This window comes from Stegostoma tigrinum, chromosome 10 (genome assembly GCF_030684315.1).
Source record: "Stegostoma tigrinum isolate sSteTig4 chromosome 10, sSteTig4.hap1, whole genome shotgun sequence".
NCBI lineage: Eukaryota > Metazoa > Chordata > Chondrichthyes > Orectolobiformes > Stegostomatidae > Stegostoma > Stegostoma tigrinum.
The window spans coordinates 1,356,162-1,383,319 of NC_081363.1; the positions used below are offsets into that span (position 1 = coordinate 1,356,162).

At 46.7% G+C, this 27,158-nt stretch overlaps 1 protein-coding gene across 1 annotated transcript; it reads right to left on the reverse strand.

Annotated features, from left to right (window-relative positions):
• LOC125455493 (zinc finger C2HC domain-containing protein 1C-like) lies at positions 1 to 27,158 on the reverse strand. The gene is made up of 3 exons (XM_059649420.1): positions 26,192 to 27,158; positions 5,261 to 7,166; positions 1 to 364 (listed from the first exon to the last, which is right to left on the reverse strand). The coding sequence occupies exons 2-3, from the start codon at positions 7,148 to 7,150 to the stop codon at positions 128 to 130; spliced, it is 2,127 nt and encodes a 708-aa protein (XP_059505403.1). The 5' UTR covers positions 7,151 to 7,166; positions 26,192 to 27,158; the 3' UTR covers positions 1 to 127.

The following is a 27,158-nucleotide window of genomic DNA, read 5'->3' on the forward strand; positions in this document are numbered from 1 at the left end:
TAGAATATGATAAACTCTGCCCTCCACCCTCTCCCCTTGATCCTGGTGCCCACAGTCCAAAGCATGTTCAGCCCCTTACATTCTGCAATGTTCAGATGTTGCAGCCTCCAGCAGTCGACCAGCTGAGTTACCTCTTGGGTGGGGCTGGTCGGCTCCTCAGCGTCTTACACTTAGGGATGTGATTCTGGGCCACGTTAGGTTCAAAGCGACGACTGCAGTGTGGACACTGGATGTAGTCAGAGTTGGCAGAAGGGGAGGCAGCTCCCATGGTTTGCTTCTTTTCGCGATAGATTTCAAGCTCAGCTTGTTGTGCTGCATGTAGCATGCGGATAAAAGCATCATGCCGCAATTTCCAGTTCACTCTCTTGGGTTTAGACACAGGAGCAATGTCGGGTGGGGTGGGGTGGGGTGGGGTGGGGGCGGGGGGAAAGAAACAGTGAGAATCACAAACAACGTTTCAGGCAAAGCCCACCACCCACAATCACCGCCATTGGAGGGAGGGGTTGGTACTCTCCTCCATTGTACTTGGAGATGGTCACCAGAGGGTATTGCTTCAAAACAAGGTCAGTCTGTTCATAGAATCCCTATGGTGGGGAAGCAGGCCCTTCGGCCCAACAAGTCCATACTGACCCTCACAGCATCCCACCCTCCCTAAACACTGCGGGCAATTCCCCATGGCCAATTCACCTAACCTGCATAGCTGTGGGAGGAAACCCACACAGACACGGGGAGAATGTGCAAACTCTGCACAGTCGCCCACGGCTGGAATCGAACCCGGGCCCCAATGCTGTGAGGCAGCAGTGCTAACCACTGAGCCACCGTGCCGCTCAGTGAATCTCTCTCTCTCTGACCTCTGACAACACTTGGAATGCAGACTTGTCACTGTGTAACACTGGGGCAGAGGACAGTGGATATAAGCCTCACTGTGTAACACTTGTGCCACTATGTAATATGACTGCACTCTTAGTGAGGACAGATCTGTAACTATAACTCTGGGATACAGTGGGAGTGAGTCTGTGTGTGTCACTAGTTACACTCGGGTACCTTATTGTTGGGGACACCTTGCCACAATCTACAACTTTCTTCACTATTTCACAAGTTTGAGTTTTTCCAGGAGCTGTATGGATGAGGGTGGGGCAGTTGATGTAGTTTATCTCCAGCAGAACCTTTGACAAGGTCCCACGTGGGAAGCTGAAGGGATCCAGGGTAATGTGGAAAGTTGGATCCAAAGCTGGAGAGAGAGGGTGGTGATAGGCTGTTTGTGAGACTGGTGTGCAGTGGCGGATCAGTGCGCGGACCCTTACAGTTTGGCATATAGATGGAAGAGAATGGCTTGTGGGGAAGATAATAAACAAGTTTGCAGATGGTATAAAGATTGGAAAAGTGGTTGATAATGAAGAAGGTAACAAAGTGTGGAGCTGGATGAACACAGCAGGCCAAGCAGCATCTCAGGAGCACAAAAGCTGACGTTTCGGGCCTAGACCCTTCATCAGAGCTGATGAAGATCCTCTGATGAAGGGTCTAGGCCCGAAACGTCAGCTTTTGCGCTCCTGAGATGCTGGTTGGCCTGCTGTGCTCATCCAGCTCCACACTTTGTTATCTCGGATTCTCCAGCATCTGCAGTTCCCATTATCTCTGATAATGAAGAAGGTCTTTGGTTACAGGGAGACAAAAGAAGGGATTGGTCAGATGGGTAGATAGATGGAATCTAACTCTGATCACCCTGAGGTGATGCACTTTTGAAGAACTAACAAGACAAAGGAGAACTCAGTGAGTGACCGGACACTAGGAATCTCAGAGAAATGTAGCGATCTTGAGGAGCTTGTCCACAGTTTCCTGAAGATGGCAGGGCAGATTCAGAGGGTCAGTAAGAAGTTGTTTGGAGTGCTGGCCTTCATTGGTTAGGGCACAGCGGGCACGTTATGTTAGAGCTGTACAGGACTAAGATTAGGCCACGGCTGGAGCACTGTGTGCAGTTCTGGTACCCACACTGTAGGAAGGATGGGATTACGCTGGAGGGGGTGCAGAGGAGATTCACCAGAATGCTGCCTGGCATAGAGCAGTTTAGCAATGAAGGGAAGCTGGATATGCTCGGAGCAGAGAGGGTTGAGGGGTGATCTGATAGAGGTCTGTAAGATTGAGGGGCATGGACACAGTGGGTAAAAAGCAGCCACTCCCCTTAGTTAAGGGCAAGTAACAAGGGGCATAATTTTAAGGTGATGGGCAGGAGGTTTAGAGGGGATTTGGGGGAAAAAGCATTTTCACCCAGAAGGTGGTAGGAATCTGGAATGCTGTGCCTGGGAATGGAGTGGAGGCCGGAAATTTCATAACCTTTAAACGGTACTTGGATGAGCGTTTGAAATTCAAGGCGATGAGCCCAATGTGGGAGAGTGGGATTAGCATAGACAGGTTTGTGCAGGTTATGGGCTGTGGACTCTATGACTGAATCTTGGCCACATTGAGTCATAGAGATGTACAGCATGGAAACAGACCCTTCAGTCCAACTCACCCATGCCGACCTAATATCTTAAATAAATTTGGCCCATATCCGTGTACACCCTTCTTATTTATACGCCCATCCAGATGCCTTTTAAATGTTGTAACTGTACCAGCCTCCACCATTTCCTCTGGCAGCTTGTTCCATACATGCACCACCCTCTGTGTGGAAAAAAAATGGCCTCTTAGGCTCCTTTTCAATCTTTCCCTCTCACCTTAAACCGATGCCCTCTAGTTTTGGACTCCCCTACCCTAGCCTGCCTTGGCTATTTACTCTACCCATGCCCGTCATGATTTTATAAACCTCTATAAGGTCACCCCTCAGCCTCTGATTCTCCAGGGAAAATAGCCCCAGCCTATTCAGCTCTCCCTATAACTCAAACACTCCAACCCTGGCAACATCCTTGTAAATCTTTTCTGAACCCTTTCTAGTTTCACAACATCCTTCCTGTGGCAGGGAGACCAGAATTACAGGCAGTGTTTCAACTGTGGCTTAACTTAATGTCCTGTACAGCTGCAACATGACCTCCCAATTCCTATACTCAATGCACTGTTTAAAAAAGGGAAGCATAACCAAATGGCTTCTTCACTATCCTGTCTACCAGCGACTTTGCTTTCAGGGAACTACGAACCTGCATTCCAAGGTCTCTTTGTTCAACAACACTCCCCAGGACCTTACCATTAGGTGTATAAGTCCTGCCTGATTTACCTTTTCAAAATGCAGCACCTCACAATTATCGAAATCAAATTCCACCTGCCACTCCTCGGCCAATTGGCCTACCTGATCCGGATCCTGTTGTACTCTGAGGTAACCTTCGTCGCTGCCCATTACACCTCCAATTTTAGTGTCTTCTGCAAACTTACTAACCATCCCTCCTATGTTCGCATCCACATCATTCAGACAAATGACATAAAGCAATGTAATCTCCCGTGACTTTTACATACTTTACCTTTTAAACTCCCTCAAAGAGTCCCGCTACTGCTGTTCACATATTTACACAATATCTTTGGGATTTCCTTCATTTCTCTGGCAATATTTTCCACAAATACATTCCACTGCTCTGATTTGTTTGACTTTCAGGTAACTTTTTCCAATTCACGTTTGTTAAATATCACTTCAACTTTAGCAAAATTTGCTTTTTCCCATTTTTAAATTTTTTTGGGATGGCTAGGCCAGTATTTATTGTAAATTATGCAGTCACGGTGTTCACTGTTAGCAATGTTCTCCCACTGGCATCCAGCTTCATTCTCTAAATCATAGTCGAAACCCACCTCTTGTTGGTTTTGAGAGGGACTAGCTAAAATTTGTTGTCCTTAACATTTTAAAAATTCTACACCCTCTCTACCTTTTACAACAACCTCCTTCCTGTTAATGAGACAATAGGAACTGCAGATGCTGGAGAAGCTGAGATAACAAAGTGTGGAGCTGGATGAACACAGCAGGCCAAGCAGCATCTCCGGAGCAGGAAAGCTGTGTTCATCCAGCTCTACACCTTGTTATCTCCTTCCTGTTGATATTTGGCTGGTCAAAATCCCTCCTATTGCTGTCCTTCTCGGAGATTTGGCGCTAAGTTTTCTAGTGCTCTCTGACTGTTTAGCGGGTGATAGTGCACTCCCAACAGTGTGATCACCCCTTTAATGCTCCTCAGTTTAAGCGATATAACTCATTTGATGATTCCTGTGCAATCATAGAATCCTAAAAGTGTGGGATCAGACCATTTGGCCCAACAAGTCCACACCAACTCTCTGAAGAGCATCCCACCCAGCCTCAAATCCCCCCACCCTGTATTTCTCATGGCTAATCCACCCACCCTGTACATCAATGAACACTATGGGCAATTTAGCATAGCTAACCCACCCAACCTACACATCTTCAGACTATGGGAGGAAACTGGAGCACCCAGCAGGGACTCACATAGACCACGCCCGAGGGTGGAATCAAACCTGGGTCCCTGGTGCTGTGAGGCAGCACGGCTAACCACTGAGCCACCGTGCTGCTCTGTTGTTTAACTAATATTGAATCTCTCCTCCATTCCCAATCCCATCCTCTCTTCCACCTGAAGAGCCTGTAAACTGGAATGTTGTTGCTATCCTGTCCTTCTTTAAATCTCAACTAAATTATGACAGCCATCTGTGTCCTCAGCTCAACTGTATTCACAGCACACCTCACACTGGTGTTACATAATAGTATTCCCAGAACAGCTAAAATAAAACAAAGAACTCCAGATGCTGAAGTTCCACAACAAAACCAGAAATTGCCGGAGAAGCTCAGCAGGTCTGGCAGTGTCTATGGAGAGAAATAGAATTCACGTTTCAGATCCAGGGACCAGTTCTGAAGGATTACTGGACTCAAAACAGTAACTCTGTTTGTCTTTCTACAAATGCAGCCAGTCCTGAGGAGTTTCGAAGCAACTTCTGTGTTCATTTCACTAAACAGTTTCCTTCTTGTCTATTTTCTAGCCCTTATTTTCTTGACTTCACATACTCAGTTCATATTTTATTGCCGATATCCAGCATTAGGTTTTCTTTCTGGATCTATACCTTTGTATCCATTCCCAGTTCAGCATTGTTTTAACTGGACCTACTGCCACAGCGCTGACTGTCGAGGTGTAACCTACGCAGTTTGCTAGGATTCCCATTTCCCCTCCAAACGAACCCCAGTTAGCTGGGAATTGAAATTGGAGTGAGGGTCGGATAGAGGGACTCATTACACTTATACCATGTAGAGGCCGGAGTATTTTTTTTAGCTTTTCCCTTGCCTTACCGGGGCTGGAATGACTTTGTGGCAGCATTGGTAATTCTCCAGATCAGTTCCTTTCGCTCTCTTTTGTGCCGAATCGTAGACTTTCCGTTTGCGTTTGTAAACTTTCTTACAGATTTCTGTATGTGTGTCAAGGCGATCCAGAACAAACCTTCGGCCACAGGATGGACAGTGAGCTTTCTCTTCTGGTGAATAATGTCCATTCCACTCTGACCTCTCGTTCTGTAGTGAGTCACTGTAATGTGCTGTGTGATTGGTGTCATTCTTCGTGTCATCCTTCTCTTCACTTGCAATCTCTTTATAATCTGCGAATGGATTTGAATGATCACTGTATTCTTCTGAGGAACCCACATCGAAACTGACTTCAGTTAGATGCTCCCCTTTATATTGGCTGCTAATTTTCATCCTGCATAAACTTTCACTGCTGCTTTTTGTTGTTCTGTGATCACCATCTTTTGCATTCTCTCTTTTAAGTTTATCTCTCTGTCGCTGCTTTGCTTCTCTTTCTATCTCCAACATTTTCTCTTTCTCTTCCTTCTCTCTATCTGTCCTTTCTCTTTTTGCCCTCTCTTTCTCAGACCTCTCTCTCTCTGACCTCTCCCTATCTGACCATTCCCTCTCTCGCTCTGACCTCTCTCTCCCTGAGCTCTCCCAATTTCTCTCTAGCCACTCTCTCCCTGAGCTCTCACTTTCTCTCCCTGGCCCCTCTCGTGTTCTCACTGACCTCTCTCTCCCTGAGTTCTCTCTTTTCCACTCTGACCTCTCTCTCATGGACCCCTCCATCTCTCTCTCTGACCTGTCTCTCCCAGATCTCTCTCTTTCTCTCACTGACCTCTCTCTCCCTGAGTTCTCTCTTTCCCACTCTGACCTCTCTCTCATGGACCCCTCCATCTCTCTCTCTGACCTGTCTCTCCCTGAGTTCTCTCTTTCCCTCACTGATCTCTCTCTCATAGACCCCTCCATCTCTCTCTCTGACCTCTCTCTTTCCGCAGCCCCCCTTTCTGCTTTCATTGATTCCTCCATATTGTGATCTTCCATCTCTTCATCGGTTTCCTCTCTTTGCATCTGAATTAGTCTCAGTTCTTCCTCTATTTTCCTCAGTCTTCCTTGAATAAGACTCTCTTTTTTAGAAATCTCGACTTCTATGTTGATTCTGCCGTTTTGTTGACTGTTTTGGAGCTCCCTGGATTCCAGCCCATTGCTGAAGTTTGAATTATTGCATTGGCTGTTCCATTGACATGGTTCAACAGGAGATGTTGAATCTTCGGATGTTCTCAGCTCTGCACTCCGCTCCCTGCTCCTTAACTGTGAGCAGCTGGATTGACCTTTACTTTTTGGTCCTCTAGGTGGCGATGGTCTGAATGTAACAGCTGGCCACATGGGGGCGTCTATGGGTATCAGATTCCTCCAATCACAAGTTTCTCCTTCAAAGTTACTGAGACCAGAGTGTCTCCGATTGATGGGTCTGAGAGGGTGAGCTCTGTCAATGCCAGCACTTTTCTTGCCTTGTGGGCCGAGTGTAACCTGTGTCCATCCAAAATCCTGATCCTCTGAGGTTGGAGATTGCACAAGTGAGACATCAGATGAAGGACGCTCAGAGATGCTGGGGTTTCTGTAGGATCCTGAGTGAGCTTCCAGGAGGTAGGTCGTTCGAAGGCGATACAGAGCTTCCTGATACTGCTGTTTGTAAATGGCCATCAGTTTCACCTGTTTCTCTCGCTCCAGCTTCTGCTGGATTTGACATTTCAGTAAGTCCAGTTTAGTTTGAGGTGTGGTAAATGAAATGTCATGGCCACCCTGACTGATGGGCGGAAGTTTCCTTGAAGATTTATTTTTGCCATAAGGGGACAAAGGATCAATCTGAAGATAAGGTCCCATTTCCCAGCAAGCCATTAACAAGCCCTGGAGCCTGCAGTGGAAAAAAAATTAAACTGCACATCACAATGAACCAGGAGAGAGTCAGAACGTACCAATATCAGAAAGTTACAACACGACAAAACAAGGCAGAATTGGAAATTCTAGAAAAGACAATAAAATAACCATGGGAGCTTTATGATTCATTTCAACTGGGGGAATAACCCGTCAAAATAGTCTCAAAAGTGGGTTTAAAGTGTGTTTTAACAACAGCATCCCAAAACAATACGTTACAAAACTAACAAGGAGCAAACTATTTTGGCCAAAGTAATAAGGTGGGGTTATTTACTAATATCATACTAACAGAGTGATTGGGAACAGGGGATCATTCAGCCAGGAGGCGGTGAATCTGTGGAGTTCATTGTCACAGAGGGCCTTCTCACTGAAGGCCAAGGCATTGGGTGTATTTAAGACAGAAGTAGATAGGTTCGTGATGAGTAAGGGGAACAAGGGTTACAGGGAGAAGGCAGGGAAATGGGGCTGAGAAGCATCAGTTATGATCAAATGGTGGAGCAGGCTCGATGGGCTGAATGGCCTAATTCTGCTCCTGGATTCTTATGGTCATAGTGCAAATGAATTCCCCATTCAGTTTGAAAGCAACAAAGTCCAATTCCAAACAGCCATCTTAAAACTAATGATTTAGGTATGCAATAACAAGGTGTAGAGCTGGATGAACACAGCAGGCCAAGCAGCTTCAGAGGAGTGGGAAAGCTGATGTTTCAGGAATGGGGGAGGAGAGGGGATTCTGAAATAAATAGGGAGGGGGGAGGTGGATAGAAGATGGATAGAGGAGAAGATAGGTGGAGAGGAAACAGACAAGTCAAAGAGGTGGGGATGGAGCCAGTAAAGGTGAGTCTAGGTGAGGAGGTAGGGATGGAGATAGGTCAGTCCAGGGAGGATGGACAGGTCAAGGGGGTGGGATGAGGTTAGTAGGTAGGAGATGGGGATGGTTCTTGAGGTGGGAGGAGGGGTTAGGTGAGAGGAAGAATAGATTAGGGAGGTGGGGACGAACTGGGCTGGTTTTGGGATGCCGTGGGGGAAGGGGAGATTTTGAAGCTGGTGAAGTCCACATTGATACCATATGGCTGCAGCGTTCCCAGGCGGAATATGAGTTGCTGTTCCTGCAACCTTTGGGTGGCATCATTGTGGCACTGCAGGAGGCCCATGATGGACATGTCACCTAAAGAATGGGAGGGGGAGTTGAAATGGTTTGCGACTGGGAGGTGCAGTTGTTTATTGCGAACTAAGCGGAGGTGTTCTGCAAAGCGGTCCCTAAGCCTCCGCTTGGTTTCCCCAATGTAGAGGAAGCCACACCGGGTACAGTGGATGCAGTATACCACATTGGCAGATGTGCAGGTGAACCTCTGCTTAATGTGGAAAGTCTTCTTGGGGCCTAGGATGGGGGTGAAGGAGGAGGTGTGGGGGCAAATGTAGCATTTCCTGCGGTTGCAGGGAAGGTGCCGGGTGTGGTGGGGTTGGAAGGCAGTGTGGAGTGAACAAGGGAGTCACGGAGAGAGTGGTCTCTCCGGAAAGCAGACAGGGGTGGGGATGGAAAAATGTCTTGGGCGGTGGGATCGGATGTAGATGGCAGAAGTGTTGGAGGATGATGCCTTGTATGCGGAGGTTGGTGGGGTGGTGTGTGAGGATGAGGGGGATTCTCTTTTGGTTGTTATTGCACGGTCGGGGTGTGAGGGATAAGTTGCGGGAAATGCGGGAGACTCGGTTGAGGGTGTTCTCAACCACTGCGGGGGGCGAAGTTGCGGTCCTTGAAGAACAAGGACACCTGAGATGTGCGGGAGTGGAATGCCTCATCCTGGGAGCGGATGTGGCGGAGGCGAAGGAATTAGGAATAGGGGATAACAAAGTGTGGGGCTGGATGAACACGGCAGGCCAAGCAGCATCTCAGGAGCACAAAAGCTGACGTTTCAGGCCTCGATCCTTCATCAGGAAGGGTCTAGGCCCGAAACATCAGCTTTTTTGCTCCTGAGACGCTGCTTGGCCTGCTGTGTTCATCCAGCTACATACTTTGTAATCTTGGATTCTCCGGCATCTGCAGTTCCCATTATCTCTGGGAATAGGGGAAGGTGGGTGGGAGGAGGTGTATTCTAGGTAGCTGTGGGAGTCAGTGGGCTTGAAATGGACATCAGTTACAAGCTGGTTGCCTGAGATGGAGACTGAGGTGTCTAGGAAGGTGAGGGATGTGCTGGAGATGGTCCAGGTGAACTTAAGGTTGGGGTGGAAGGTGTTGGTGAAGTGGATGAACTGTTCGAGCTCCTCGTGGGAGCATGAGGCGGCGCCAATGAAGTATATGTTCAGTTCACTTGAATGAAAACAAGGGAGACCCTTCAAAAGCACAAAGAGTGTACGAGTTTGCTTAAAAAGGAAATGAAGAAGATAAAAAGGGGCCACAAAATATCTTTGGCAGTTGGGATCAAGGAAATCCCAAGGCATTTTCTTATTTCTTAAGCGTAAGAAAGATTGGGACCTATTAGAGACCAAATGGGTAACCTGTGCATGGAGCCAGTAGATGAGGGTGAGGTCCTAAATGAATACCTCTCATCTGCATTCACAGAGGAGAACGACATTCTTGCCAGGCATTTCAGTCGGGAAGGTGAGGTACTGGAACACATTAAGATGAATGAGGAGGTATTGGATGATTTTGTGGGCATAAAGGTACATAACTCCTGATGAGATGTATCCCAGACTGCTTTAGAAGGGAAGGGAAGGGAAAGCTGGAGCCCTCGAGGAGACATTTAATACTTTGCTGGCCACAGGTGAAGGGCCATTTGACGGAAGCATAGCTAATGTGGATCCTTTGTTTAAGGAGGGCAGCTGGGATAGGCCAGGGAATTACAGACCAGTTAGTCTGACGCCAGTGGTCAAAAATATTCCAAGGGATAGGATTAATCAACACATGGATTGATCAGGAATAGTCAGCATTTGTTAGAAGGAGATTCTGTCCGACTAATTTAATTGAGTTTTTGTTTTAAGTGACTAAATGTAGTGTATGAGGGTAGCGCAGTTGATGTGGTTTACATGGACTTCTTTTTACAGGGTCCCACGTGGAAGGCTGGTCCAAAAGGTAAGACCCCATGGGATCCAAGGCAAGTTGGCGAACTGGGTCCAAAACTGGCTGCAAATAGGAGGCAGAGGGTGATGGAGGATGGTTGTTTTTGTGACTGAAGCCTGTGACCGACCGTGTGCTAGACGGATTGGTGCTGGGATCCTTGCTTGTTGGAGTGGAGTGTGATTGAGGAAGGAACATCTAGTAAGTTTGAAGATGACTCAAAAATTGGTGAGTGGTGTTGACAGTGAGGGGGATGGTCTCAGGCAACAGTCTGATATTGATCAGCTGGTAAATTGCACAGAGCAATGGGCAGATGGAATTTAGTCCTGGTAAGTATGGGGTAATGCATTTTGGGAGGTCTAATAAAGGAAAGGATATATTCAATGAATAGCAGGTCCCTAGGGAGTACTGAGGAACAAAGGCACATTGTGTCCAAGTCCACAGATCCCCAAAAGTGTCAGTACAGATGGACAGGGTAGTGAAGAAGGCATACGGATGCTTGCCTTCAAAGGCCAGGGCATAGAGTTTAGGAGCAAGGAGGTCTTATTACAACTTTATAAAACATTGGTTTGGATGGGATATTGTGCACAGTTCTGGTTGCCACACTATCAGAAGGGCGTGATTTCATTGGAGAGCGAGCAGAGGAGATTAGCCAGGACGTTGCCTGGGACGGGAAGTTTTAGTTATGAGGAGAGATTGAGTAGGCTGAGTTTGTTTTCCTTGGGGCAGAGATGGCTGGGGAGGGGGTGATGTGATTGAGTATACAGAATTATGAGGCATAGAGAGGGGTAGATTGTGAGAATCTCTTCCCCATGGCACATGTGCCTGAGACCAGTTGGCATAGGTTTAAGGTGAGCAGAAAGTTGTTTAGAGGAGATCCAAGAATTTTTTTTTCCACCCATGGAAATATGGAATGTGCTGCCTGAGGGTGTGGTGGGGACAGGCACTCTCACAACATTTAAGAGTTGGATTAGCAATTAAAGTGCCAGGGCATAGTTACCTATGAGCCAAGTGTAGGTAAATGGAATTAGTGTAGGTTGGTATTTGTAGGACAGCATAGACATAGTGGGCCGAAGGGCCTGTTTCTGTATGACTTGATGAACTTCTACTGAGAAAATAATTCCAGGTGAGAGACTTTCAGCTTCTGGGGTGACTCTCCTAGGATTTTTAAAACAGAATTCCAAATTTAGAAATTGTTGCTTAACATCTTTGGTAGCTAAGTTACTTGAGAAGATTCTGAGGGATAAGATATACATGATTTTAGAAAGACAAGATTTGATTTGGAGAAGTCAACATGGCTTCTTGTGTGGGAGATCATGCCTCACAAATTTATTAGAGTTCTTTGATCAAGTGACCGGGAAGGCTGATGAGGGCAGAGCGGTAGACGTAGTCTATATGCATTTCAGTAAGGCCTTTGATAAGGTTCCGTATGGTTGGCTGGTCTGGAAGGTTAGATCACATGGAATGGAGGGAGACCTGGCAAATTGGATACACAGTCGGCTTCATGGTAGGAAGCAGAGTAACAGTGGGAGGATACTTGTCAGACTGGAAGCCTGTGACTACTGGTGTACCCCCAGGGGTCGGTGCTGCACCTATTGCTGTTTGTAATCTATATCAATGATTTGGATGAGAATGTACGAGGCATGATTAATATACGATGACACTAAAATAGGTGGTATCATGGACAGTGAGGAAGGTTATCAGAAATTGCAACAGAATCTTCTTCAGCTGTGAAGCGAGCCGAGAAATGGCAAATGGAGTTTAATATAGATTAGTGTGAGGTGTTGCATTTTGGAATATCAAATCCAGGTCGGAGTTTCATGGTGAATGGTAGGGCCTTAAAGAGTGTAATAGAAGAGAGGGACCTTGGAGTTCAGGTGCACAATTTTCTGAAAGTGGAGTCACAGGTAGACATGGCAATGAAGAAGGTGTCTGGCACATTGGTCTTCATCAGTCAGGGCATTGAGTACAGGAGTTGGGAAATTATGTTGCAGTTGTACAGCACTTGGAATATTATCTTCAGTTTTGGTTACCTTGCAACAGGAAGGATGTTATTACAGGCATGGACTATTTTCTAAATGGTGAGAAAATTCGCCAATCAGAAGTGCAAAGGGATCTGGGAGTGTTGGTCCAGGATTCTCTAAAGGTTAACTTGCAGGTAGAGTCCGTAATTAAGAAAGCGAATGTAATGTTGTTGTTTATCTCAAGAGGGTTGGAATATAAAAACAGCGATGTGCTTCTGAGGCTTTATAAGGCTCTAGTTAGGCCCCATTTAGAATACTGTGTCCAATTTTGGGCCCCACACATCAGGAAGGACATACTGGCCTTGGAGCGTGTCCAGCGGAGATTCACACGGATGATCCCTGGAATGGTAGGTTTAATGTATGATGAACGGCTAAGGATCCTGGGATTGTACTTGTTAGAGTTTAGAAGGTTAAGGGGAGACAGAACGTAGAACATAGAACAGTACAGCACAGAACAGGCCCTTCAGCCCACGATGTTGTGCCGACCATTGATCCTCATGTATGCACCCTCAAATTTCTGTGACCATATGCATGTCCAGGAGTCTCTTAAATGTCCCCAATGACCTTGCTTCCACAACTGCTGCTGGCAACGCATTCCATGCTCTCACAACTCTCTGTGTAAAGAACCCGCCTCTGACATCCCCTCTATACTTTCCACCAACCAGCTTAAAACTATGACCCCTCGTGTTAGCCATTTCTGCCCTGGGAAATAGTCTCTGGCTACCAGCTCTATCTATGCCTCTCATTATCTTATATACTTCAATTAGGTCCCCTCTCCTCCTCCCTTTCTCCAATGAAAGAAGTCCGAGCTCAGTCAACCTCTCTTCATAAGAAAAGCCCTCCAGTCCAGGCAGCATCCTCGTAAACCTCCTCTGAACCCTCTCCAAAGCATCCACATCTTTCCTATAATAGGGCGACCAGAACTGGACGCAGTATTCCAAGTTAATAAAATGTGAGGCTGGATGAACACAGCAGGCCAAGCAGCATCTCAGGAGCACAAAAGCTGACGTTTCGGGCCTAGACCCTTCATCAGAGAGGGGGATGGGGTGAGGGTTCTGGAATAAATAGGGAGAGAGGGGGAGGCGGACCGAAGATGGAGAGTAAAGAAGATGGGTGGAGAGAGTATAAGTGGGGAGGTAGGGAGGGGATAGGTCAGTCCAGGGAAGACGGACAGGTCAAGGAGGTGGGATGAGGTTAGTAGGTAGATGGGGGTGCGGCTTGGGGTGGGAGGAAGGGATGGGTGAGAGGAAGAACCGGTTAGGGAGGCAGAGACAGGCTGGACTGGTTTTGGGATGCAGTGGGTGGAGGGGAAGAGCTGGGCTGGTTGTGTGGTGCAATGGGGGGAGGGGACGAACTGGGCTGGTTTAGGGATGCGGTGGGGGAAGGGGAGATTTTGAAACTGGTGAAGTCCACATTGATACCATATGGCTGCAGGGTTCCCAAGCGGAATATGAGTTGCTGTTCCTGCAACCTTCGGGTGGCATCATTGTGGCACTGCAGGAGGCCCATGATGGACATGTCATCTAAAGAATGGGAGGGGGAGTGGAAATGGTTTGCGACTGGGAGGTGCAGTTGTTTGTTGCGAACTGAGCGGAGGTGTTCTGCAAAGCGGTCCCCAAGCCTCCGCTTGGTTTCCCCAATGTAGAGGAAGCCACACCGGGTACAGTGGATGCAGTATACCACATTGGCAGATGTGCACGTGAACCTCTGCTTAATGTGGAAAGTCTTCTTGGGGCCTGTTATAGGGGTGAGGGAGGAGGTGTGGGGGCAAGTGTAGCATTTCCTGCGGTTGCAGGGGAAGGTGCCGGGTGTGGTGGGGTTGGAGGGCAGTGTGGAGCGAACAAGGGAGTCACGGAGAGAGTAGTCTCTCCGGAAAGCAGACAAGGGTGGGGATGGAAAAATGTCTTGGGTGGTGGGGTCGGATTGTAGATGGCGGAAGTGTCGGAAGAACCCACCCTGCAGCCTAATGGTATCAATGTGGACTTCACCAGTTTCAAAATCTCCCCTTCCCCCACCGCATCCCTAAACCAGCCCAGTTTGTCCCCTCCCCCCACTGCACCACACAACCAGCCCAGCTCTTCCCCTCCACCCACTGCATCCCAAAACCAGCCCAGCCTGTCTCTGCCTCCCTAACCTGTTCTTCCGCTCACCCATCCCTTCCTCCCACCCCAAGCCGCACCCCCATCTACCTACTAACCTCATCCCACCTCCTTGACCTGTCCGTCTTCCCTGGACTGACCTATCCCCTCTTTACCTCCCCACCTATACTCTCTCCACCCATCTTCTTTTCTCTCCATCTTCGGTCCGCCTCCCCCTCTCTCCCTATTTATTCCAGAACCCTCACCCCATCCCCCTCTCTGATGAAGGGTCTAGGCCCGAAACGTCAGCTTTTGTGCTCCTGAGATGCTGCTTGGCCTGCTGTGTTCATCCAGCCTCACATTTTATTATCCTGGAATCTCCAGCATCTGCAGTTCCCATTATCTCTGCAGTATTCCAAGTGCGGTCTAACCAAAGTTTTATAGAGCTGCAACAAGATCTCACAACTCTTAAACTCCATCCCCTTCCTAATGAAATCCAAAACACCATATGCTTTCTTAACAACCTGTCCACTTGGGTGACCATTTTAAGGGATCTATGTATCTGCACACCAAGATCCCTCTGTTCCTCCACACTGCCAAGAATCCTATCCTTAATCCTGTACTCAGCTTTCAAATTCGACCTGCCAAAATGCATCACCTCGCGTTTCTCCAGGTTGAACTCCTTCTGCCACCTCTCAGCCCATCTCTGCATCCTGTCAAAGTCCCGCTGCAGCCTACAACAGCCCTCTATACTGTCAACGACACCTCCAATCTTTGTGTCGTCTGCAAACTTGCTGACCCATCCTTCAATCCCCTTATCCAAGTCATTAATAAAAATTACAAACAGTAGAGGCCCAAGGACAGAGCCCTGTGGAACCCCACTCACCACTGACTTCCAGGCAGAATATTTTCCTTCTACTACCACTCGCTGTCTTCTGTTGGCCAGCCAATTCTGTATCCAGACAGCTAAGTTCCTCTGTATCCCATTCCTCCTGACCTTCTGAATGAGCCTACCATGGGGAACCTTATCAAATGCCTTGCTGAAGTCTATATACAACACATTCACAGCTCATCAACCTTTCTAGTCACATCCTCAAAGAACTCGATAAGGTTTGTGAGGCATGAACTGCCCCTCACAAAGCCGTGTTGACTGCATTTAATCAAGCCATGCTCTTCCAGATAGTCATAAACCCTATCCCTCAGAATCCTTTCTAACACCTTGCAGATGACAGACGTGAGACTTACTGGTCTGTAATTGCCGGGGATTTCCCTATTTCCTTTCTTGAAGAGAGGAATTACATTTGCCTCTCTCCAGTCCTCAGGTACGACTCCAGTGGAGAGCAAGGATGCAAAGATCCTCGCAAGTGGCGAAGCAATTGCATTTCTCGCTTCCCAAAGCAGCCGAGGACAAATCTGGTCCGGGCCTGGTGACTTGTCAATCTTAATGTTTGATAAAATTTTCAGCACATCAGCTTCCTCTATCTCTGTCCATTCCAGCATGCAGACCTGCTCGTCAAAAGTTTCATTCACTACAAAGTTTGTTTCTTTCGTAAAGACAGAAGCAAAAAACTCATTTAGGGCTTCCCCTACCTCCTCAGACTCCACACACAAGTTCCCTATGCTATCCCTGATCGGCCCTACTCTTTCTTTGACCATTCTCTTATTCCTCACATAAGTGAAAAATGCCTTTGTGTCCTCCCTAATCCGTTCTGCCAGGCCTTTCTCGTGCCCCCTCCTGGCTCTCCTCAGACTATTTTTGAGCTCCTTCCTCGCCTCTAATAGAAACTTAAAAGATAATGTATGGCTGAGAAGGGGTGGACACTAGGAAGTTGTTTCCGTTAGGTAGAGACTAGGACCCATGGGCACAGCCTTAGAATTAGAGGGGGTCAATTTAAAACTGAAATGCGAAGACATTTCTTCAGTCAGAGAGTGGTGGGCTTGTGGAATTCATTGCTGCAGAGTGCAGTGGAGGCCGGGACGTTGGATGCCTTCAAGGCAGAGATCGACAAATTCTTGATCTCAGAAGGAATCAAGGGCTACGGGGAGAGTGCAGGGAAGTGGAGTTGAAATGCCCATCAGCCATGATTTAAATGGCAGAGTGGACTTGATGGGCGGAATGGCCTTACTTCCACTCCTATGTCTTATGGTCTTATTAGATGAGAAAGAGTGCAGAAGAAATTTACAAGGATGTTGCCAGGACTCAAGGGACCGAGCTATAGGGGGAGGTTGGACAAGCTAGGACTTTTTCTTCAGAACATAGGAGACTGAGTGGGGATCTTACAGAAGTGTCTCAGATCATGAGAGGCGTGGATAGGATGAATGCACTCAGTTTTTTTTTCCATGGTTGGAGAATCAAGGACTAGAGGGCAACAGTGGTCAGCAATCTTTCTTAAGCTTAACTTTAATAGCCTCTGATTCACTCTACCTCTCCACCTCTGCTTTCCCACACTCTCTCACTCAATCTCTCTTTCCCACTCTCATTAATGTCCCCATTAACGGGTGCATTCGGGAAATTTGTCATGTCCATAAGGTTCCTCACCAACTTCTATGCGGCCTGGAACGGCAACTGCTCTGCCCAGGACCATGAGAAACTACAGAAGATGATGATCACAGCCCAGTCCATCACGGAAGCCAACCTTCCATCCATGGACTCCATTTACACAACTCACTGCCGCAGAATGGCCGCCAACATCATCAAAGGCGCGTCGCACCCCGGTAATGACCTACTCCAGCCTCTTCCATCAGCAACCTGAACAGACACGCAAACAGGTTCAGGAACAGCTTCTTTTGGGGAATTATCAAACTGTTGAATGGGCTCTCTCACCTCAAATAACGCTGATCTTGCTAATGTTGATCTCGCTAAGCACATGCCCTGTGCAATGTAACCTGTGTTAGTGTGTGCCTGTCTGTGTTACCCCCTGTCTGTGTTACCCCTGTATTTTTCCCTTCTCCATAACACATCTGTCTGTGTGTGGGGAATTAGGAACGCGATAGAGCCCAAGCCAGCCGACATATAAACTGGTGGTTCATATTTTGTATTTCTGTGGTTTGGACTGGTTTATCTCTAATTAGTACTTTATTACATGTGCAAGAACCTGGTCAGAGTTTGCAGAACCTGGTTCTGTCAAACAGGTAAATTATCAGGGTATTTTTCCAAGTCAGTTCTATTCAGCCATTGAGAGCTCATCTGGGATGTTTTGAACTGGAGACAATTAAGATTTGGGTGTAGTATTAGCAAATAATTAAGAATTCTGGGTGATCCAAGGTGGAGGAAAAGTTGTGGCTATAAGAGCTGCTCCATTTTTGAGGTACTTTGGTGTTGAGCTGGTTTCCTCGAATTCTAGGAGCGGTAATTAATATTTTATAAGCTGTTGCATCGCTTTGGAACTTTGGGGGAGAAAAGATCAAAACGGCATCACTTTAAAAAAGGAGGAAGAGAGACAAAGGCAGTGACCATGTGGGAAGTGAAATGAATGGAGGACAAAATGTGCACAGCTGACTGCCTCTGGTGTTCAGCTTCAAGTATCTCTGGACATCGGAGTTCATTCTAAGAAAAATAAATAAACAGCAAAATTCACAGCTGACCTTGGACAAACCTATCAGGGGATGCTCATAACAGGAGAAGAGCTAAGTGACTTTTTAAAGTATAACTTTACTGTTCATTTGTAAATTTACAATAGTGAGTAGAGTGGATCCCTTTCTGATTATATGTTTTTATTGAGATCTGTCTCCTGATTAAACTTTAAAAATATAAAACGTAGGTACGGAGATATCCTAGAGCTGTAAGACTGTGCTATTATCTGGGTCTGTAGAGTGTTAAATGTAAAAAGACGGCCTTTGGTAAACTGGTGTGGTCTTCATGTCGGATGTAGGAGATTAGGGAGAATATGCATGTTACTGATGATTATGTCTGCAGGAAATGTGCTTGGTTGCAAATCCTATCAGATTGCATAGATTGGCTGAGGTGGCAGGTAGAGACAATAAGAAATTTACAGGGGCTAGAGGGTATGATGGATGGCTGTTGCAGGGAGGGAGGGAGATAAACCGACGATACAGTCAGATAGATATTTTCTGAAGTTTTCTGAAGAAGAGTCGAGGCCTGAATTGTCAGCTTTCCTGCTCCTCTGATGCTGCTTGGCCTGCTGTCTTCATCCAGCTCTACACATTGTTGTGTAGAGGCTCTAATGTAACAAGAGGTACACCAGGTCCCAAGTGATCAACTGTAACTGGGGACTCTCTAGTCCCCTCTCACAATCCCCTAGGTGTTTCTGCAGCCAACAGCAAGACATCAGAATGGTGTGTTGCCTCCCTGGTGTCAAGGTCCAGGATATCTCGGAAAAGATGCAGAACATTCTCAAAGGTGAGAGGAACCAGTAGGAGATTGTTGTCCACGTTGGGAATAATGACACAGGAAGAGAACAGGTCAAGATTCTGAGGAGAGAATATAGGAAGTTAGACAGGAGTTTTAAAAAGGAGATTACCTCAAGGTTGTAATATCTGGATTTCTCCTGGTGCCACAAACTAGTGAGGATAGGAATAGGCAGACGAACGCGTGGCAGAAGAGCTGATGCAGGGGAGAAGGATTTACATTTTTGGATGATTGGAATCTCTTCTAGGATAGATCGCAGCTGAATTGGAAGGGGACTAATGTACTGGCAAGGAGATTTACAAGACCTGATTGGGAGGATGTAAACTAGTAAGCTGGGGTGGCGGGGTGTTCCAAGGGAGATAGTGAGGAAAGAGAGCAGTCTGAGATTGATACAGTTGGGAAAAGGAGTAAGTCAAATAGTCAGGGCAGGCAGGAACAAAGCAGAGAACACAGTGGGACTGATAAATTAAACTACCTTTATTTCAATGCAAGAGGCCTGACAGGTAAGGCAGATGAACTCAGGGCATTGTTGGGAACATGGAACTGGGAAATCATAGTGATTACAGAGACATGACTCAGGGATGGAGATGACTGGCAGCTTAATGTTTCAGGGTAGAGAGGCTATAGGAAGGATAAAAAGGGGAGAAGGAGAGGAGCGGGGAGTGGCAATTTTATTTAGGGATCAAGAGAATCTCTGGAAGTGGATAAAGGCGATAGGGGTATACTTGAGAGAAAAACCAGGAAGGCAAAATGGGGACATGAAATAGCTTTGAAAAATAGGGTTTGGGGGAATCCAAAGGGATGCTACAAACGCATGAAGGACAAAAACGTAACTAGGGACAGAACAGGGCCCCTTAAAGATCAGCAACGCCGCATACAGGTGGAACTGCAGGAGATGGGGGGAGACACTAAACAAGTATTTTGCATTAGTGCTTACAATGGAGAAGGATATGGAAGATATAGAACGTGGGGAACTAAATACTGACATCTTAAGATAACATCCATAGACAAAGGAGGAGGTGCTGGATGTCCTAAAACACAATAATGTGGATAAATCCCTGAGATCTGATCAGGTGCACCTGAGAGCTCTGTGGAAAAACAGTGAGGAGGTTACTGTCCCCTTGCTGAGATATTGTATCATTGACAATCACCGGTAAGGTGCCGGAAGATTGGAAGTTGGCTAATGTGGTGCCACTATTGAAGAAAGGTGGTAAGGAAAAGCCAGGGAACTATAGACAGTGAGCCTGGCATCAGGGCTGAGCAAGTTGCTGGAGGGAATCCTGAGGGACAGGATTTACACGTATTTGGAAAGGCAAGGACTGATTAGGGACAGTCAGCAAGGTTTTGGTGCGTTGGAAATTGTGTCTCACTAACTTGATGGAGTTTTTTGAAGAAATAACGAAGAGGATTAATGAGGGCAAAGTGGTGGATATGATCTTTATGTACTTCGTAAGGCATTCAACAAGGTTCGTCACGGTAAACTGGTTAGTAAGGTTAGATCGCGTGGAATACAGGGAGAACCAGCCATGTGGATACAGAGCTGGCTCAAAGATAGAAGACAGAGAGTAGTGATGGAGGGTTGCTTTTTAGTCTGGAGGCCTGAGACCAGTGAAGTGCCACAATGATCGGTGCTGGGTCCACTGGTTTTCATCATTTAGATAAATTATTTGGATGTGAGCATAGCAGGTAGGGTTAGTAAGTTTGTCGAAGACACAAAAATTGGCGGTGGAGTGGACAGCGATGAAGGTTATCCCAGAGTACAACATGATCCTGATCAGATGAGCCAATGGGCTGGGGAGTGGCAGGTGGAGTTTAATTTAGATAAATGTGAGGGGCTGCATTTTGGAAAGGTCCTGGGAGAGTGTTGCTGCGCAAAGAGGCCTTGGAGTGCAGGTTCACAGTTCCCTGAAAGTGGAGTCACAGGTAGACAGGACAGTGAAGAAGGCATTTGGTACTTTTGCCGTTATTGGTCAGTGCATTGAGTGTAGAAGTTGGGAGGTCATGCTGCAGCTGTACAGGACATTCGATAGCTTACTTTTGGAATACTGCTTTCAATTCTGGTCTCTCTGATGTAGGAAGGATGTTGTGAAACTTGAAAGGTTTCAGAAAAGACTTACAAGGATGTTGCCAGGGCTGGAGGGTTTGTGCTTAAGGGGAGGCTGAATAGGCTGGGGCTATTTTCCCTGGAGTATCAGAGGCTGAGGGGTGACCTTATACAGAGGTTTATAAAATCATGAGGGGCATGGATTGGGTAAATACAAAGGTCCTCTCCCCAGGGTGGGGGGGTCCAAAACTGGACGGGCATGGGTTAAGGTGAGAGGGTAAAGGTTTAGAAAGGAGCTAAGGGGCACCTTTTTCACACAGAGGGTGGTGTGTATGGAAGGAGCTGTCAGAGGAAGTGGTGGGGGCTGGTACGGTTATAACATTTAAAAGGCATCTGGATGAGTACATGAATAGGACGGGTGCAGAGGAATATGGGCAAATGGTGGCAAATGGGAGCAGATTTATTGAGGATATCTGGTCAGCAGGGATGCGATGGACCGAAGGGTCTGTTTCTGTGCTGTCCATGTTTGTGACTCTAATTGAAGGAAAAACCAGGGTCTGTGCTCTAAGAGCTGGCACTGGTAACTGCACAAAGTTACCTGCAGGTGGCAGAGTTGTACCGATGCATTTGCAAGAAATTACAAAAGGCAAGTTTTTTAAATTGATGAATAAGTTCAGAGTTTTTCACAGAATTCCTCCAGTGTGGAAGCAGGCTTTTCAGCCCATTGCGTCCACACTGACCCTCCAAAGACCCACACCCCCTCTCCCTGTAACCCTGCATTTCCCATGGCTCCTCCACTTAACCTGCACACCTTTGGACTGTGGGAGGAAACCGAAGGAAACCCACGCAGACACGGGGAGAGTGTGCAGACTCCACACAGACAGTTACCCGAGGGTGGAACTGAACCCTGGTGCTATGAGGCTGCAGTGCTAACCACTGAGACGCTGTGCAGCTGCAAGCTAAGAAGATACCCTGAAGGACCCATTCAGCATTCGGGTTTAGTCGAAACATGAAGTATGCTGGATACGTAAGACCATACGATGTCAGAACAGAAGTGGACCATTCATCACGTCGCATCTACTCCACCATTCATAGCTGTTCTGATAATCCTCAGCTCCACTTCCCTGCTTTATCCCATATACTCCCTTCCTGATTAAAAGTCTTAAACTTTTTTTTTAAAATGAAGGTTGATATATTATTTTTCAGAGGGCAGTTGATCATTGATCACATTGCTGTGGGTCAGGAGTCATGTGTTGGCCAGACCAGGTAAGGATGGCAGTTTCCTGCCAGAGAGGACATGAGTGAACCAGATGGGATTTTGTAATAATTGACATGTTTCATTGTTAATGTTAGACTCTTAATTCCACAGTATTGTTCCTGCCCATCGTGGGATTTGAACCCTGGCTGCCACACTTGAAGACCCAGGCTCGACAGTCCCCTGCAGTGAACAATACCAGATTCCCTATCCCCGGGAGAATAAATTTCTCATCACCTCTCTCCTAACTGTCTGTGACTCCTTTCTCAGCCTTTCCCCATGTAAATAGTACGTCGTTCCTCCTTTCTTCCTGCCAAAGTGCATAACCTCACATGTTCCCACATTTTATTCCATCTGCCAAGATTTTGCCCCCTCACTCGGCCTGTCTGTATCCCCCTGCAGACTGTGTAATCCTCATCACTTGCCTTCCAGGTACTGTTGTTTCACCCACAGACTGGTCTATAGCACACTCACTCTCCTCATCCAAGTCATTAATATATATTTGTAAGTAATGGTGGACTCAGCACTGATCCTTGAGGTGCTCCATCAGTTACATGTTAAAAATCAGGAAAGTGATCCCTTCCTGAACTCTGTGTCTTATCTTTATTCATAGGGACAGGAGTGGGCCATTCAGCCCCTCAAATATGCTTCCCCATTCAATGAGATCATGACTGATGTGGGGCCTAACTCCATGTACCTACTTTGGGCCCACATTCCTTGATAGACTTGCCTAATAAAAGTTTAAATGTATGAAATGAATATTGATTGCTGGTTTGGGGAAGAGAGTCCCAAACCTCCAAAACTCTTTGTGTGTACAAGTGCTTTCTAAAATCTCTTCTGAATGGCCTGACCCTAATTCTTAGATAGTGCCCCTGGTTCTAGAATCCTCAACCAGTGAAAATAGATTATTTTTATCTACCCCGTCTTTCCCTGTTAATATCTTGAGAACCTCATTTAGATCACCCATTAACCTCCTGAATTCTAGAGAATAAAGGCCAAATTTATCTAATTTCTCTTCGTAACCTAACCCCTGAAACTCCAGCTGTCATACTTCTAAACCGGTGTCGAACTCCCTCCAGGGCCAAAACATCCTCCCTAAGGTGTGGTGCCCAAATCTGCTCATGGGCTCTCATTCGGGCCTTACTCGGGTTTTGTATAACTGCAGCTTAACCATTTGCATCCTTATTCAACTCCAACCCTTCGAATATAAAGGCCAGCAGTTCATTAGCCGCCTTGAACAGAGTTGAGGAAAAACTTCTTCACCCAGAGAGTGGTGGATATATGGAATGCTCTGCCCCAGAAGGCAGTGGAGGCCAACTCTCTGGATACTTTCAAGAAAGAGATAGACAGAGCTCTTAAAGATAGTGGAATCAAGGGTTATGGGGATAAGGCAGGAACAGGATGCTGATTGTGGATGTGTGAATGATAATGGGAACTGCAGATGCTGGAGAATCCAAGATGACAAAGTGTGGAGCTGGATGAATGATAAGCCATGATCATAATGAATGGTGGTGCTGGCTTGAAGGGCCAAATGGCCTACTCCAGCACCTATTGTCTATTGTCTATTGATTATTTGCTGCACCTGTTTGTGGCATTATAAAGAGCTGTACGCCAAACACCCAAACCACGTTGGACATTCACTGTATTTAACTTTGTGCCCATTCAAAAACTACCTAGATCTATCCTTTTTGATCTGAAATGGACAGCCTCTTCTGCTTCTATTAAAACCCATCTGCCACAGCTTTGCCAATTCACCTAATCGATCAATAACTAGTTTTGCACTGACGCCAAGGTTGCCCAATTTTGTGTTTCAGCAGATTTGGATATTTGACTGTTAATGCAATTATCCAGGTCTATTGTGAATAATTGAGGCCCCAAAACAGATTCCTGTGGGACACCACTAGTCACATGCTGCAGTTTTAAGTACTTAGCCATGATTCCGAAACTGTGTTTACTGCCACCTAACCGATTTGCTTTCCATGTTAGTAATTTGCCCTCTATAGCTTCCACGTTAGCTAACAGTCTCTTGTGTCAAACTTTATCAAAAGCCTTCTGCAAGTCTGTATAAACAATACCCAATATCTTACCTCTGTTCACCATCTTTGTAACCGCTTCAAAAACACTCTGAGGTTTGACAGGCGTAAACTACCCTTCCTGAATCCATGGGACGTGGGCATCGCTGACCAGGCCAGTATTTATTGTCCATCCCTAATTGCCCTGAGGGCAGTTAAGAGTCAACCACATTGCTGTGGGTTTGGAGTTACATGTAGGCCAGACCAGGTAGGGGTGGCAGTTTCCTTCCCTAAAGAACATTACTGAACCAGATGTTTTTTTCCCTGACAATCAATAATGATTTCATGGTCATCATTAGAGTCTTAAAGCAGATTTTCATTGAATTCAATTTCTACCATCGCTATGGTGGGATTTGAACCCTGGTCAGCAGGACATTACTTGGGTGTCTAGATTAATAGTCTAGCAATGAAGCCACTAAGCCACCACCTCCCCTTCTATCAGCCAAATCTCTCTCTAGGGTAATATACTCTTGCCAACACCACGCCTTAATATCTTATTAAGGAGCCGAGTGGGTGGTACCTTATCTCATGCCTTTTACAAATCCAAACATATAATATCTGCTGGTTCCCCTTTATCTATCCTGAAAGAACGGTATTAAATGTGTAGGGCATGAATTCTGACCATGAAGCCAAGCTGACTTTGCTTGATTCTATTATGTAATTACAAATGCCTTGTTATTAAATCTTTTTTAACAGATTCCAACATTTTCCCAGTAATCAGATATTATGCTAACTGCCCAATAGTGGCCTTTCTTGTCTTCCTTCCCTTTTGAATAAAGGTGTTACAGTGGCACTTTTCTGGATGTTATGACTCACTGGGGGAACACGCTGTAAATCGAGCTCCACTATTCCAGTCTTTACCAAACATTAAAGAGTTTGTCTAAGGTACCCCCAGTTTTTCAATTTACCCGAGTCTCGCAGGAAGCACGGACCAGGTTTTTGTACTGACCATACAGTACCAGTCCTTACAAGTATCACTCTATAGCTGCGGGTGAACAGATAGGCTATTGATATACAACACTGCTAAGTAAAACTCTAATCCTGGACGTACACACGCACACATACTCACAGGCACATACAGACTCAGGCAAGCAAATAAGGAATGGTGGGCAGCACCCCCCAACCATGGGCTGAATGGCCTGCTCCTGTTACTGTGTTTCCAACCAGGGGCTGAAAGTTGGACCGACTTTGTTATCTTGGACCAACTCGTTTGTCAGGTTTCCTGTGTTCTCGTTGAAGAACTGAAAGGGTCTGAAAATAAGGAAACTGAAGATCAGAAGAACTTGGAAGAAGCAAAAGGGAATCCCTTTGGTAGGGTCCCAGCCCCAACAGTATTCTATATGAATGCGTTAGGACCTGCCTGTCTGTGAGGGTTAGGAGCAGGGGAGGTTTAAACTAGCAGAGCAAGGTTTTCTTTCTCTAGGACTAGCATCTCTGGAATAAATCATAGTTTCTAGTGAAGTGCAGAGGCTTGGTTAGTGGGTCCTGTTAAACTGAATCTATTAGGCTGTTGAATTGGGAAACTTTATTCATTATTTAATTTTTTGATGATCCCAGGAGTTAGTGGGGAACTACCATTGCATGTGATAGACTAGTCTTTTCTTAAATACCAGCCATTGTCTGTCCATTGTAAAATCTTTTCATGTATTTTCGTAAGATAACACTGCGGGGCTGGAGGAACACATCAGGCCAGGCAGCATCAGAGGAGCAGGAAAGCTGACGTTTCTGAAGAAGGATCTAGACCCTTTTTGGATAGTAGGAACTGCAGATGCTGGAGAATCTGAGATAACAAGGTGTGGAGCTGGATGAACACAGCAGGCCAAGCAGCATCTCAGGAGCACAAAAGCTGACGTTTCGGGTACAGACCCTACTTTAGAAACATCAGCTTTCCTGCTTCACACCTTGTTATCTCAGATTCTCCAGCATCTGCAGCTCCCACAATCTCTGATATATTTTCACAACATCGTTTTGGATGCTAAAGGCTAGACGAATGCAGCGGGGGGATTGGCCTGAGTCGAGGGGCAGTGCAGATGCAATCAATGAGCAATGTCAGTCTTTAGCTCATACGGCAGAGGACTGCATTCAGATAGCGCCTTGCCGAGCTCTCTTACCGGCTGCACCTGCGGCTGCTCCGGAAACTTCATCCGGACCCGCGGAACTCCGGCTCCTTTACGCTCGATCTTCCGCCTTTCCGACAGCAGCACAGCCCCGCTTTCTTGTTCTCCCTCCCTCACTCCCTCCTTTCCCTCCGCCTCTGGCCCTCTTCTCTCCGCCAACCTCCGCTCTCACTTCCCCCTCTCACTCTCTCTCTCCTCCAGATCTCTCTTTCACCCTCTTTCTCTGTGCCTGTCACTCTCCCTCTCTCCCTCACAATCTATCTCTCTCCCCACTTACGTCCCTCTGTCTCTCCCTCCCTCCCTCTCCTTTCCCACTCTCCGTCTGTCTTTCCCTCTGTCACTGTCCCTCCCTCCTCTTTCTCCCTCACTCTCTCCTCGGTCTCTTACCGTTTCTCTCTCTCTTCGTCTCCTTCACTCCTTCTCTATCACTCTCTCTCCTCTCACTCTTCCTCACTGACTCCTTCGCTGACTCTGTCTCTCGACCTCTCTCTCTCCCACTCTCTCTATCCTCCACTCTCTCTCTCCGTCACTGTCTCTCTCCCTCTCTGTCTCTCCCCCTCACTGTCTCTTACCTGCTCTCTCTATCTCCCTCTCTCCACCCGCTTTCTGTCCCGCCTCTCCCTCTCTATATCTCTCTCCCTCTATCTCTCTCACCCTCTCTATATGTATCTTCCTCTATATCTCTCTCCCTCTCTAAATCTCTCTCCCTGTCTCTCTCTCTCGCTGTCTCTCTCTCTCCCTCTCTAAATCTCTCTCCCTGTCTCTCTCTCTCGCTGTCTATATCTCTCTCGCTGTCTCTCTCTCTCCCTCTCTATATCTCTCTCCCTCTATCTTTCTGTCCCTCTCTATATCTCTCTCTCCCTGTCACTCTCCCTCCCGGTCTCTCTCTCTCCCTCTCTAAATCTCTCTCTCTATCTCTCTCTCCCTCTCTCCCTCTATCTCTGGTTTCTTTACCGGTTTT